Source organism: Anser cygnoides, chromosome 10, assembly GCF_040182565.1.
Source record: "Anser cygnoides isolate HZ-2024a breed goose chromosome 10, Taihu_goose_T2T_genome, whole genome shotgun sequence".
In the NCBI taxonomy this organism is placed as follows: domain Eukaryota; kingdom Metazoa; phylum Chordata; class Aves; order Anseriformes; family Anatidae; genus Anser; species Anser cygnoides.
In genome coordinates, this window is record NC_089882.1 from 16029360 (window position 1) to 16044304 (window position 14945).

The 14945-nt window shown below is 44.8% G+C and overlaps 1 protein-coding gene across 5 annotated transcripts in view; it reads right to left on the reverse strand.

Annotated features, from left to right (window-relative positions):
* Positions 1 to 307: 307 nt before the first annotated feature.
* Positions 308 to 14945, reverse strand: part of HEMK1 (HemK methyltransferase family member 1) — a 32411-nt gene continuing 17773 nt past the window's right edge. For all 5 annotated transcript variants that reach the window (XM_067002960.1, XM_048068754.2, XM_067002962.1 and 2 more), the window contains 7 exons: positions 12793 to 12948; positions 10656 to 10720; positions 7203 to 7252; positions 5728 to 5833; positions 4624 to 4719; positions 2705 to 2818; positions 308 to 1434 (listed from right to left, as the gene is read on the reverse strand). In XM_067002960.1, coding sequence (XP_066859061.1) covers positions 1398 to 1434; positions 2705 to 2818; positions 4624 to 4719; positions 5728 to 5833; positions 7203 to 7252; positions 10656 to 10720; positions 12793 to 12948 — 624 coding nt within the window. In that variant the 3' untranslated portion in view covers positions 308 to 1397. The remainder of the gene's footprint in view (positions 1435 to 2704; positions 2819 to 4623; positions 4720 to 5727; positions 5834 to 7202; positions 7253 to 10655; positions 10721 to 12792; positions 12949 to 14945) is intronic.

Below are 14945 nucleotides of genomic sequence, written 5' to 3' on the forward strand. Positions count from 1 at the left end.
TAATCCTTTCAGCATTTATAATGTCATGATCTTGACTGTTCATTTCAGGGACTTCTCTCAGTGTTGTTGCAGGCAGCCCTACTCTGAGTCATTCTTCCCAGACAAAGAAACAGACCTCAGTTATTCCCATGGCTGTCAAGAGACTGGGTCCTACTCCAAACTTAGCCTGTTGTCAGATTTTGTAAGTCTTTTCACCTCACTTTTTTTTGACTTCATCTCTGAAACTGGAGTAGTGATTCTGGCCTTCTCTGTAGCCTCACATTTAAAAACGTTACATGGAATTTAAGCTTTACTATCAGAAGCAATATGCAGATCCCAGATGTTTATTCAGACCCACTAGCACATTTGAAAGCACGATTGCACAGCATTTCTTGTAAGACTAAGTTTAACGTACATACAGCACTGTCTTTAATACCATGGTTTGATTCCTTCTGGCAGCATCCACGAAGTGTCAGGTGCTGTAGATTCAGATGGTTTTAGCCAACACCAACAGAGCTCCTTCCTCTAGAGCCAGTGACCTATGTAGCCACAAATACAGAGTGAAAACATGTATGATAGGAAGAGATGCTTTATCAGCTGTGGCCCACAACTGTCCAAACACAAGGCTTTTCCCTTCTACTCCAAACAAGCATATTCCAAAGGAAGGGGCAGACTGATCCATAGATTCCTGATTAAACTCTTCACCAAATCCATCACAACCCAGGCGTGATCAAAATCACTTTATCTGAGCTGCAGAACTTTGTCTCTCCTAAGCAGTCACAGTGTAATACGTGCACTGATACTTCAAATGACATATCACTATGTCACTCAGCAGGACTCAGAAATGAAAGCTGCTTTGCTGTTGGAAAGCTACTCCAGAGCATCAGGAACCTGAAAGAGAGCTGAATTTCAAACCTGCAGATTAGTCACGTCCCATTATACCTGCAAATTCATGAGCCACTAAAGCCAGAGTTGGACCGATCAACTAATCTGGTCATATTCTTTCAAAGTTTACCTCAAGGTTAAATAAGGAAAAAAAATCCTTCTAGGTTAAGTGGGTGATCTGACATGTTGAGAAACTGTATTTTTAATGTATTTCTTTGAAATTTGCAACGAAATATCTGGAACTGTGAACTCCTCCATATTGGTTCTGAGATTAGCAAGTCACTTTAGCAGAGTAAACTAAAGAGTCACATGTAGATCCCTGAAGAAGATGAAACACTTAAATGCTCTGTTGAACCTCTGAAATGCAAGATGAAGCCTGTATTAGGAAATGAGGAGTCTGTCACTGCATGGAGAGATCAATGCACTGGAAAACGAAGTGAAGATTCCTTTTGCAATGCTGTTTTCAACAAGCCATTCAGCAGGTCTCATCAGCAAAAAGCACACTGCAAGGAATGTTATCTCCAGCACTGTTGTCATCTGCTTTGTTTTTGGATGTGCAGAAACCTAGGCCTGTGGGGAAAAGAATGAGCAGAACTTTTAAGTCTTGCTAGGGAGAATATGGTTACAATTCCATCATATAAAAGCATTCCAACGGTGGTAATTTCACCAGAGCCAGTCACCTTATCAGAAATGTTTACTTGTGTCAGAATTTCTGACTCAAACACTTGCCAGGTTATCTCAGGACATAAAATGGAGATATTTGGAGCCCACCCTCTTTAATATCTTTACTGATGACTTGGATGACGGAATTGGGTGCACCCTCAGTAAGCTTGCAGACAACACCAAACTGGGGGGAAGTGTCGATCTGCCGCAGCGTAGGAAGGCCCCGCAGAGGGACCTGGACAGGATGGATCGATGGGCAGAGGCCAATGGGTTGAGGTTCAACAAGGCCAAGTGCCGGGTCCTGCACTTTGGCAACAACAACCCCATGCAGTGCTACAGGCTGGGGGCAGAGTGGCTGGAAAGCTGTGCAGAGGAAAAGGATCTGGGGGTGCTGGTTGATGCTCACCTGGACACGAGGCGGCAGTGTGCCCAGGTGGCCAAGAAGGCCAACGGCATCCTGGTTTGTGCCAGGAATAGTGCAGCCAGCAGGGCCAGGGAGGTGATTGTCCCCCTCTGCTCTGCTCTGGTGAGGCCGCACCTCGAGTGCTGTGTTCAGCTTTGGGCCCCTCGCTACAAGAAGGACATCGAGGCCCTGGAGCGTGTCCAGAGAAGGGCTACGAAGCTGGTGAAGGGCCTGGGACACAGATCCTATGGGGAGTGGCTGAGGGCACTGGGAGTGTTTAGTCTGGAGAAGAGGAGGCTCAGGGCAGACCTCATTGCTCTCTACAGCTACCTGAAAGGAAGGTGTGGGGAGCTGTTGGTCGGCCTCTTCTCACAGGTAACTAGTGATAGGACTAGAGGGAATGGCCTCAAGTTGTGCCAGGGGAGGTTCAGATTGGAAATGAGGAGACGTTTCTTCTCAGAAAGAGCGGTCAGGCATTGGGACGGGTTGCCCAGGGAGGTGGTGGAGTCACTGTCCCTGGGGGTGTTTAAGGAAAGATTGGACGTGGTGCGTGGGGACATGGTTTAATGGGTGACATTGGTAGTAGGGGGATGGTTAGACCAGATGATCTTGGAGGTCTTTTCCAACCTTAATGATTTTGTGATTTTATTAAAGGCTGGCTTCACATGCTTTCTCTTGCTGTGTTCCACTCAACATATCAGGGTACAGGAATCCAATCTACTCAGGACACAGATCAACACTTGAATCAAAACTTTGAAGGTAAAACAAACTCACTTGCCACAGAAGTCCTTGTGAACAGCACGAAGGGTGAGTAGTAAGTCTGGGTGTGCCTGTAGCCAGTTCTCCACCATATCTGGGTGTCTGGGATCAACTTCTAGAAACACGCTTCTGAAAGGACACACGTAGGAGTAGAAAGTGGGGAGATGCACATATTTAGGTTGCTAAGATGATAAAAATTAAGGTCTTCTTTCCTGGAAGACTCATATGAGTGCAGGAAATGAGAAGGTCAAAACACTGCAAATCAACAATCTTAGACCAGATTGAAGCGGTCCATGTAAGGTGCAGATTCCAACTGCCTCCTTCAGGGGGACAAAACGTTGATCTTAAGGGAAACTTTAATGGTACTCCTCTATGTGAGCAGTTCAACCCTGGTACTAAGACCTAAGGATCCCTTTTGAACCCTATGTGGGAACACCACCAGCTCTGTCTTTTTGAGGCCCACAAAGATTTAAAGTGGAGCAGGCTGCTGAGGAAGAGCCAGAACCAAGTTTTATGATGCAAATGCATGAACAGTCAATATTGGACTAGCACCTCGTTGTATAAACGGGGTGACATTAGGTCCCTGTAGTGAGAGTCGAAACACAAGTCAGTATACACATTTTCCCCATAGTAAATATCTCCATAGATCAGTTATGAAACCACCACCAGGATTCAGGCCATACAGCCCTACACACAGGACAGTACAAAGGAGAGTGCAACAGGAATGAGGGAACTTGTCAGACAGCCTCAGATAACGCACCAGGACATGGCTTCACATTGGAGGGCTATTTCCACTTTTGCTGCAGCTGGGCTTTGTGACACTGCCATTTATGAGTCTCTGATCCCACAAGAAGACAGAATCACCCTAGCTTACAGGCCCTCGGAAATGGGTTCCAGCCTCTGACAGTGCAGCAGGATCCAAGTTTAACAGGCAAAGTACAGAGGCCAAGCCCCAACCAGACACTCTCCCGGGAATTCCTGAAACGTCCCACACTGAACACTCCCTATAAATTCACCAAACTAATTACCAGCTGGGTGTGGTTCTCATTCTTGACCTTAAAAAACTTGGACCCCTCGAATAGGAGCTCCACCTTATAAAACAAGCAAAAAGGAAGTAGGAAAAAAATTCTAACAACCATCCCCACAGGAAATGGGGTTCCCGTCTGTTGCTGAGAAGCCCTGGGGAGCATCTTCTGCTCTTGTGGTCATAAAAAACATAAGTAATGAATTATTCTCAGTATGCCTCTCGATACTGCTGTTCCTCTTCTCAAAACAGCAGATTTTCAATGTCCTCTCCTATGCTAACCAAAAGGTGAGGAATTTTCAACAGGATATGGGAATGCGCCGACACAAGACATTTGGGTATCAGCCTGTCCATGTTAAGGCACAAAATGGATCCCACATAACAAATAGAAACAACCAGTCTTAAGAATTCACAGTGAAGAAATCTAACATTTAAGAAGTTATCCCTGGCTGATTACCATCATTCTCCCAGGATATTCGGCATTGCATCCTGGCACAACATATAAGTTTCCCCTAAAGAAAGGGTGGGAGGGAAATAAAGATCTACATCCATCCTCACAGAGCTCTGTATTGCTTTTCCCTCCATCAATTTTTCTGCTTAAGTAAGCTTCCTTTTTTGTGCTCCTTCTTACTCCGTTGCTCTTTCATTTTCCTTCTGTTAGTGCTTTAACCTTTAAAGATTCTCACTTCACTAATGACTATGAAACATCATCACTAGTCAAGGAAGGCCCTGTATTAACACGGCTGATTTTAAGATGATTTTGCTTATGTACTTTTTTTTTTTTTTAAACTGCTATTACTAGATGGCATTTTCACAACTATTTTCCCTCTGTGTCTTCCTGTACGAAACAAAAATGGTAGTTACAGAAATGGACTGAAGACATGAAACTCAAAAAGAGAACTGTACTTACCCAGAATCCTTCAGAAGAGAAGGAGCCAGAGCCAGAATTGTTTTGATAACTCTCATCCCATCAGCTCCTCCATCCAGTGCACCAAGGTCCTCATAGCTAGGGATTGGGAATAAGACAACATTACCAGCAATTCACGCGGCACGAGCCATGCCATTAAGCCACTGCCTGACACCACGGAGAAAGGTGCAACTAATACATCTGAACTCCAGCCTGGCTACAGCAAGTGAGAGCACTTTCATAGCTTTTAGGAGAAATACTGGGAGTAAGAAGGCTGCCACCTCTAGGCTGAGAAACTCCAAATTGAACACAAGCAGAATACATTCCTTGAGCTTTTCCTGAAAATTTTGAGTCAACTGCAGCCAGGGTTACACAGTTCCAACACATGGTATGTTCTCTCTGTGCTAGCTGGACAGGGAAAGAGTGGGTTGTACAGTGATGGAGCACTTGCTTTATTTCAGCTGTGCCAATAGCCAGGTTGGACTGCCTTCTAACCTAGCAAAGCAAATTAGGATGCAGAGAACTCTGCCACTTTCAAGGACAGAATCTGCTCCTGTGCACATTTTGCACAGGGGTGTGTATAGGACTCTGTCCTGACATGCATGACCATCAATTCGGAGGAAGACCAGCACACACAAAGCAGTTTCACATTCCAGAAGAGCCTTTTCATGTTTGTGTGGGTTTGTTTGCTTAAAAGACGACTTGTGAAAAGAATGGGCCACAGTATTTCCACCTTTTTTTTTTAAATCACAAAAAGCTACCCAGAATAATTATACTTTCTTTCATACACTCACACCACTTATGAAAAAATCTAGCATGAAAAATGTTCTAAAAGAGTTTTGGATTGGAAACTTAGTAATTTCAACATGTGTGCTTCTTCCATTTTCATAAATATTTAAAATACTTTGATATTGGTTCAGACCTGTAAGCATTATCAAAGTAATGCTGTACTGTTGTATACTACATATAAACACACCTACAAGTAAGAATGTATGTGTATACTACATTTCCCTACTTTCTGTGCAAGTGTGTGTGTGTAACGTAAGGACGCAGCCAGAAAACCTTGCAGCAACGAATGGGAGAAGGAAAATCTATTTATCTGATTACCAGAGGATCTCTGCATCCAGGGAAGCCATGTCTTCATGGAAAACATATGGGGGGTTACTGACTATGAAGTCCATGGGGCCCCAGAGTAGCAGCTGTTCGGCAGAACCTAGGAAAGAAAAAGAATCAACCATCTCTCAACCACAGCAACCTTTCCTCTAAGCTCAATACCAAAATCCTATCCAGAAAACTGTCTTTCCAGACAGCTGCATGTGTGTTTGGTTCTGCTTCTCTGGTAGAATTTTATCCCGTATCTTTTTGGGATAGCCTAGCCTGGTCACTCTCCCACCCTGAACACAAGAATGACACAAAGCTAAGAACAGGCAAAGTATTTTTTTTTTTTTTTAATATCCAAAGCCCTGCTTAGTGGAATATCTTACTGTACACAGGACCTGGATGCTCCGGAGAGATCTGTGCCCACCTAAACCTAAAGCAACAACTGGAACTTGATAGACCACGCAGACCTAAGCGAGAGCTTGGGCTAGCTGTCAGGATGTATATCCCTCCTCTTATCAAAGCTGCAGAAGGACCTCTAATAAGCAGAAGAGCTAAGCCCTCATCTGTATCAACCTTCTAAAGGGTGGCCTTTCTGCCAACGAGGTTCAGCTTATGCTCGTGCTGCTGTTTGGACTGATCTGTACCAGCTCTGGACCAGACACCACAACCCTGGGAGTGTTGCTCTGTCCTCAGGCCGGGCTCCCAGAACGGAGCTTACCCCTGCAGGTGCCAGGCACAGCCATGCGGCTTTAGGACTGCAGCTAGCTGGCTTACTGCCGGAGTACAGCCAGCACGAGCTCAGATTTGCAGGTAGAAGACTGTGCAGACATATTCCCAAGAGGTAACAGTATCAAAGCCAACAGTGTCAGAGAGGTGCATTAATGAATCTGCAACATTGGAGTTCCTGGCTCTGGAGCTCCTAGCCAAGCACAGCCGAGCGTGTAACTACCTAACTAGATAAACCTCATCAAATGGCAGTTTTAAGAGGTTTCAGCCAAGGCCAGGGTAACAACAGCAGGTATCCTCTGCTTCGGTTCACCTCATTTCAGATGAATAAAGGCTGGACACTTAATGTAAGTTAAATGTCTGGGCTCCCTCTAACATCAGTGGAAGGACAGGCACATACCTGTCCATCCAGAGCACCCATGTCAGCATGGAATGAGTTACTCTCTGTATATATGCCTCTCCCCACTAACAGCAGGCAGTACCTGGACTACCAGCTCAGAATCAACCTTTAGACACCTAAAATCAGGGAAAATTCATCTTCTGATTAAGTCATAGATTTCCCTCAGCTGATAATCTGGCCTGGAAATCTCTAATGGGAAAAGCTTCATGGGCTCACTTCCTACTGACCTTTTCCTCTATTACTTCAACACCCTCCCCACCCGTGTCCCAGTGGGGTGGCCCTCCGATGTCTCTCATGCCCAATAGCAAAGTAAAAAGGGAGAAGGACAAAAAATTATAACATCAAAAAGAATTACTGTATGAAACGTTGTGGTGGAGGATGTGGATCCTGTCCTGGAGTTGCAGCCTGTAGAAAGAATTTCAGATGTGAAATAGAAAGAAGATTACAAAGATCATCTGTGTGGATTCACGAACAGCATATTTAATAAACAGACCACTAAATAATCACACCTTTTATCATATGCGTGTATATAATACCCCACTGAAAAACACAATTAAAAGCATCACATATATAAACTTGATATTGTAAGTGAAGTCAACAGGCTCATGTTTGTCACATTCTTTCTCCAGCCATTTTTTATTATTTTTTTTTTACAGTTGGGATCTTAACAGTGTTCTGTCATCTGAGTGTATTTTTTTAGGCATCTTTATAGAGTCACGTTTCATCCCACATGAGTGTGAGAAGGTGATGAGATTTTACTGCATGCTGCACCAAGAAGCCAGCACATGCAGTGCAGCTGAACCCCTGTGCCAGATGTAGACCAGGAGAAGGGACTCCTTTATAGACTCTATAGAACCATGTAGGCTGGAAAAGTCCTCTAAGATCATCAAGTCCACCCATTAACCTATCACTGCCATATCTACCACTAAACCATGTCCTTAAGCACCACATCTACACGTCTTTGAAATACCTCCAGGGATGTTGACTCAACCACTTCCCTAGGCAGCTTGTTCCAATGCCTCGCAACCCTTTTAGTGAAGAAGAAATTTCTCCTCATATCCAACCTAAACCTCCCCTGGCACAACTTGAGGCCATTCCCTATAGTCCTATCACTTGTCGCTTGGGAAAAGAGACAAACCCTTACCCCACTACAGCCTTCTTTGAGGTAGTTGTAAGGAGGGGAGCTGTCCCCTTTAGGGACATGCACAGACTGTTCAGTAAAATGTATTTAAAGCACACTAGGTTTTCTCAGACGTGACTCTCTAACTCTTGATCCTTCTCATCCCTGACATGTCTGTGCACATTAATCAGGAAATGTTTTGCTCAGTGCCTTTCATCTGTAACCAGACCTCCCCAGGATACCCACCAGCAGAGTCCCCAAAGGTACAAGAATACACAAATACCTCTCCCTTTACCTGTGACAAGTAAGCAGAGTGGTTTGTTATTTTTAAGAAACGTGTCTTTAAACACCTTGGTACTTCTTAGGGAGAAATCTTGGCCAAGATTCTGATCTCTCTTATTTGCTGACTCAATCCCAAGTAGAACAGCCTGAGACAGCCAGGCTGCTGTTGCATGATACTCCAGGCTGGCTCAACCTGGCGCAATCCATCCCTACCTCCCAGCTCGCTCCAGATTACACTCCCTGCTAGGGGGAAGTAGGCAGAGATCCCCCTAAACCTCTGGGATCCTAGGAAAAGCTCCCTTGATGCTCCTGGGGCAGTAAAGAGATGCCAGTTTAAAAACTGCCTTGGTACTTGGTTACAGCCTAATATTAGAGGAGAGGGCACAGAAGCAGAGAGCATGAGACAGCAAGGGAGGAACATAAGCCCTAATTCCTCAGCTATATGATCCACCCATCACGATACCTCTTTGCACGAGCTTTGCCTCTGGCTTTTGAGAAGACATTTGAGCAACAACAGAGAAGGTACTTTGCAGAGCCAGAGAGACAAGGTTGGTCAAGAACTGCTGATGGAGAAAGACTCCAAGCCTCCTACAGGAGGTGCCATTCCCTGACCACCAACAGCACACTGTGGCAGACAGGATCTGCCCTGTCCCCTGCCGCAGCAAGTGTCTAGAGAAACCTCCGACAAAACTGGAGCTCTTCCCAGTATGCTCTTTCCTTCCAGGAGAGACCCACCACAAAGGCAGATTCTTATTTCCAGCTCTTTAGTGTAACGCTCTAGGGGCTACCTGATGGGGTTCACAGAGCATGCTGCAGGAAAGCCCTTATACTCAAATAGTGTTTGCCTTTGCTGAGGGCCTATGGTACTGCCTGGTCACCACACACAGGCATCAAGAAAAGGAGAGATTCCTGCATCTATCTGCAGTGTGCACGGATGAGTAATCTGGCACTGCTATTGATTTGGTGCAGCCAAGACTCACCTAGGCATCCTCCCCCCAGGGAACAGAGCTGTGATAAGGGAGCTCTGAAAAGAAGGCAAGAACCAAGCTGGCTTTAGTCAGGCAGTAATACAGCTTATCCTACTGGCTTCTCTCCCAAGAGCTACAGGGCACCACGGACAAGATCCCTTAATGAAAATATCCATGAAGAAACATGAGGTTCTCTGGCAATGCATTTACACTCCCCATAGCCATTCTTGAGCCAACCAGCAAGGATAATACGACAATTTTTCCCACATGCCAGAGTGCTACTCTACCAAGGAGGCAAAGATCTTGCTTGCTTTTATTATGTTTCTGTAAAACTGCAAGAGAACTTGGTTTGATACTCACACATCAGGAGGAAATCTCTACTGCCTGTTCCCCATAGCTGGAATAGGAGGCATAGGCTACTGATGAGGTAAAAGTGCAGGAAGGGTTTGTGTTTCTACCCATCACTTCAGACTCTCATAAGATCTGGGACCGGGTTGCAAGAAGTGGAGAGATGCCACTCAGCGCAGCCAGAAACAGGAGTAGCCTGTCTCTGTAACCCCTGTGCTGGCAGCAGAAAGGGTATGTGGGCCCTGAGAACAGTAATGTCAGTTAACGAGCATCATTTTTACAACTCGCGGCTATAAGAGACCCCACAAGAGGTAGCAACAGGAATCCCTCCCCAGACTGCTCTAACTCATGCCCAGGGCCCAGAGGTTTCAGAGGATATGAATACATACTAGAGCTCTGTGTGCTTCACAGTGTCTACAAAGACTGGGCTCCTAGACTCAAAATCATCCTGAGATTTACCTCTGGTGCTCACTATGCTCATGACAATCCAGAAGAGCCGGGGTCGAGCAGAACCAGCTGAGGAAGCAGAGCTGCTAGGAAGGACAAGGTTTTCCTGAGAGCTGCTCTGCCTTCAGGCACAAGGACTCAGCAGCTCTGTCCTCAGCAAACCCCAGACTGCAAGGAGGACACTGAGGGATACCAAACCAAAACGAAGTGAAGTGTGAAAGCTTATATCCAGAGGGGCAATGAGAGAAGCAAGCACGGCAGTAATGATGTAGGTAGCCAGACAGAGTAAGATTCAGGCTATACCTGTCCTTAACCTGTTAAGTGACATATACATTCTTACTACCTGCTGCCTAAGCTTACGAAGTCTATAGAAAAGAACAAGAGTAGTGACCATGAAACACTTTGAAAACCCTTGGAAGACAGCATTCAGGCTGCTGTCTGTGCAAACCGCATTCACAAGTGAGAGGAAAAAAAATCCTGGTAAATATAAACTTTTTTTTTCCCAAATTCTTACACACTTTGGGAGCTCAAACAATTAAAAATTCCCTAGTTTCTAGTGGTGATAAATACATCCAAATATTGATGACTCCTGGTGTTCCTCAAGCAATGATTTACAAAAAATAGGTAATACGTGCACTCATACCTATGCACATTCTCCTTGGTGAGATCCACAGCAGCCTCCTCTTTATCCACAGCTATCACGCAGCTCTAGGACAGAAAAACAACAACAAACAAAAGTATTACAACATCAGGGTTCCTGAACAGACAAGCTCTGCCAGAAAAGACATGCAAGATAAAACTTGCCAATTGACTCTTCCCTCTCAGCTCCTAAAAGGAACAGCTCATGATGAATGCCTCTCAGGGCACTGATGGAATCACAATTCACTTCTGGTACGGCAACTAACATGACAGAAGGCAATCTGCAACACTGCCAGCATTCTACCAAAACAGACAGGCTTCTGACCAAACCAGCTCAGCTCACAAGAACCGAGTCACGCTGACTCACATCTCTTGATAGGTTCATAGCTCCTAAGCAGTGTGAGACTCAACGCTTCAGCGAGCCAAAGGCTGAGGTGGGCACAGGTTAAAGAAGATCACATCCTAGGCTTCTCTTCTCTAGTGTGGATGGAATCCCTCCCAGCATTAACACAACAGCTTGGATAGAGGTTCTGGCATTTTCCATATGTTGGGCAGACACTTTTTGCCTACTTACACCACTGCAGTCCTCACAGTGCTTACACTACATTCACCATACGTATTGACTGCTTGTACTTGACAGCGTGTCAAGTATTTGCGAGTCCTCCGGTGTAACAGCCTGTGATAGGATGGTTAGAGATATGTTTGTCCTTCCATCCCGCCTTAGGAAAAGTGCAGGCAAAGGCCTGACTTGTTTTTGCTTTGCTTTGTTTTTTAAACATAGATGTGGCTAAGTATTTACACAGAGGAAACATGCTCAAAGAAATTACTTTGCATCTGGAGATGACGGAGGTATGTGGTGCGATCAACCATCACTCCTAGGGGGATTCATTTCACAGCCTGAGACCGGCACCCCCACGCACAAAGCAGACCCTTAAGGTAAAGGACACACCTGAAACCATAAATGAAAAGCTGCTGGTGTTTTTCCTTGATACCCTACTGCCAAATTCTGCCTCAAGCACTGAAAGAGATCACACACAATGTAAACTCGACTTAGGTGTCAGTGTGGCTACTGTTCACTCTCTTCAGTCAAGGCTCTGTATGTCTCCGGGCACAGCAGTTTGTGTTAGCCAGCAGGGAAAGGACTATTATCAGTTACAGGGACAGACTGGCACAGTTGTTTAACTTGACAGGAAAGGAAAAGGGCATGAAGCACAGCTCAGGAAATCGGAGTAACTATACTTGGAAGTCATGAAGCCCAAGTATTAACCTTATCAGGTCAATGGGAGGAGGAACACAGGCATTGACCTCCATAACTCTAACACACCATGCCTCACACTCTTCTCTCTGAGAGGAAGAGCTGGCCACAGCGCTTCTTGCTCACAAGAAGGGACTTGCTGAAATCTGTGTGTGATGAGATCTTGGCTTCATTTCTCTTTTTTTTTTTCTCGTTTACCAACAGTATCTCACTAACCTTGACTCATGCCATAATGATCAGGGGCAAGAAGGGCTTTGGTCAGCCAGATCTCAGTTTCCTTCCTGCTCTTTCCATTCTGTCCAAAAGGTGGGGGTTGTTATCACGCAACACAAGGCTTTTAAAAAGTGGTTTGGCAGTTGTGGCAGTGTGACATCTGCTTGTCATATTGATCCTAACTACTGATACTTCCGTGGGAATCCCTCTCCCATATTCATTTGGTCTCTTCGGACTCTTAGAGATGAGGTCTATTGATTCACAGCAAGGTGATTTTAAAGATGACTGTCCCACATGTTTGACTAATAGAGTGTATGCTCACGCCTCAGTCAATCTTGTCCACAACCCAGGATATTAGTTTAACACCACAGCTTCAAGATAAGGTGATTAATAGTGAGCTGTGACAGCTGAAGAATGAGCACATTTGCTTCTTTCATTCTGACTACCTTTGTTACTCCTTCAGACAGTTAAGGAGAGCAATTCCTAAATACCCTCCCTCTACCCAGCATGAACTTACACAGTCTGATTGTCAAAGACCTTAGCTGCTAAAGCAGCAGCTAAGTCCCATCAAGTCAAAGAAGTTTGCCTGGGAAGTCTCAATGAAGTCTGGTGGAGTGGGACTGTCCTGTAATACAGACATCTCTTGTACCATGGGCACTAAAATAAAGCTCACCTGAGGCAGTTTGCACAGGAGACTCAGAGCAATTGCTCCAGAGCCACAGCCAATCTCCAGGATAACAGGATGTGGGACAGCAGCTGGGAAGCAGAGGCCTGAATTCTTCTCCTCATGTTTCTGAGATTCTTCCTCCAGAACTAAGGAGATGAGATCCTACCAAAACAAAAGAAATCATATCAACATTTTTCTAAGCTATTTTGATTCTCAACTTTTTGTTCTGAGGACTTAAAGAATTTAAATTTATTGGGTTTGTAGCCCAGTAAAATGAATTTCTGTTGCTTATTTTTAAAACATAAATGACAGCAATGGAGCTGACACACAAGAAGTCATTTCAGCTCCATCTCCCCCACAGGGTGCTATGACTAGTAACCAAATCCTCAGGATGCAGTTTCCCAGGGATCCTCTGAGGTCTTCCAGCACTGGCAAAAACAATAACCAAACAGCTGGAGCACATTATCTTCTGTAACACCATATTATTTACCCCAAAATTCTAGCCTTTAGCATTTGTGTGCTACAAAACTTAAGAATTCTAAACTTTTAAATAATCTGGAGACAGCCATATGGCTCTGAACAACAACTAAACCAATAATCCAACCTGCAGATGAAAAGCAAAAGCAGTGAATTACTAAATGACCCAAACGTCCCTGCATGGCTTTCAGATTGTGGACTCCTACTGTGTTTTGTTGGTATAAAGTCACATGGGAAAGGCTTTCATCCATGCTTCTTGAGCCGTATGCATCTCTGCTGCCACTGCTTCCCCCCTCCCATCAATCTAGTTTTGAAATCCCTTGGCAATTTCATTTAAAATCCAACACAGCAGGAGAGGTCTTAAAGATACACAGTTCCAAGGTTTGTGAAAATGAGAGATTAGTTGCTACAGAACACACACATATGACTCCCTCAGACTGCAGCATGAACTTCCCTTGCTATTCACCAGAGAAAATCCTTATTACCTTGCTTCAGCAGGTGCTCCCAACTCCCTGAGATCCCTGTTCTTTTCATGGCACAACTGTACAGAAACAAGGCCTTACTGCCCAAGGCGCTCCCACAGCGGCTAGGTTATTTCACTTGAGAGATCTGCTCTTGAATCTCTCCTGCAAATCTAAAAAGCTTAACAAAATTCACAAAGAAGAATTGACTTGATTTTACCAACAGGTGCAAATGAAAGACATTACCAGGAAAATTACCAGTCTTCCAATTTTTACAAGACATTTTGCATGTTCTTGGCATAAGCAGGAATATCTAAAAGCAATGCAACCTGGCAGGCAGGTCAGGTTCTCTTTAGTAAAGTAATGGCCTTTTCCAGGAGCCTAAACCAGGCATGCTTACACATAAGGGCATAAACCCTTCCTTGGATATATCAACCAAACTGGGGTACAAAGTAATAGATGGTTTGTGCAAAGCTGTGGAGTTTTTATGAAGATCTTTGTCGCTGTTGGTCTTCCTTCATGCTAGGCTGATTTGCATCTGCAGGAAGTAGGAAGAGAGGCTGCAAACAGGTGTAAAAATGAAGAGCTGGGTTAGAGCAACTTCTGTGGAAACATCCCCAGAGTCCCTGAGAGACATGGGCTGATTTGTCAGATAGCATTTTTGTTGCACACAAGACGTGAATTGCTCTTCAATATAACAAAACACTGTGCCTCTTCACAGAAGCAAAGCTTGTGCTACTTCAGTCCTTAATGAGGAAACAGGCATATTTCAACGCTGGCCTGCTCTAAGAAAGCCAGGCAGCTTTCAGCTGCTTCATTTTAGTAGAACCCTTTGCCTGTTGATTTCTCCAGCTGAAAGAGCCTGAAAGCACATGCAGAAAGGAAAGATTTGGTTTATTTGAATGTGTAGACACCCCATATTTCTCCTGGTAACATTAATTCTTGTTTAGAGCAGCTTTCCCGAGCCTTTGCTATTTTCAACTCAGCTGCCTTTGGCTTTGTTGCTTTACCAGTAGCATGGCTCTGCCATCATGCCAACTTTGGGGAGACATTGGCTCCTTGACCTTCTTTGGGCTCCTTTTCACAGCCGCAGCCTTCTGGGGCCTGCAGGGGCTTTTTAGCAACAAGCTCCTTCAGCTGTTTGCACTGCTTTCTCTCAGATCTCCTGCAGTTGTTGAGATGGAACAAGCCAGAACCACCCAGGTCTTTGCTCACCGGACG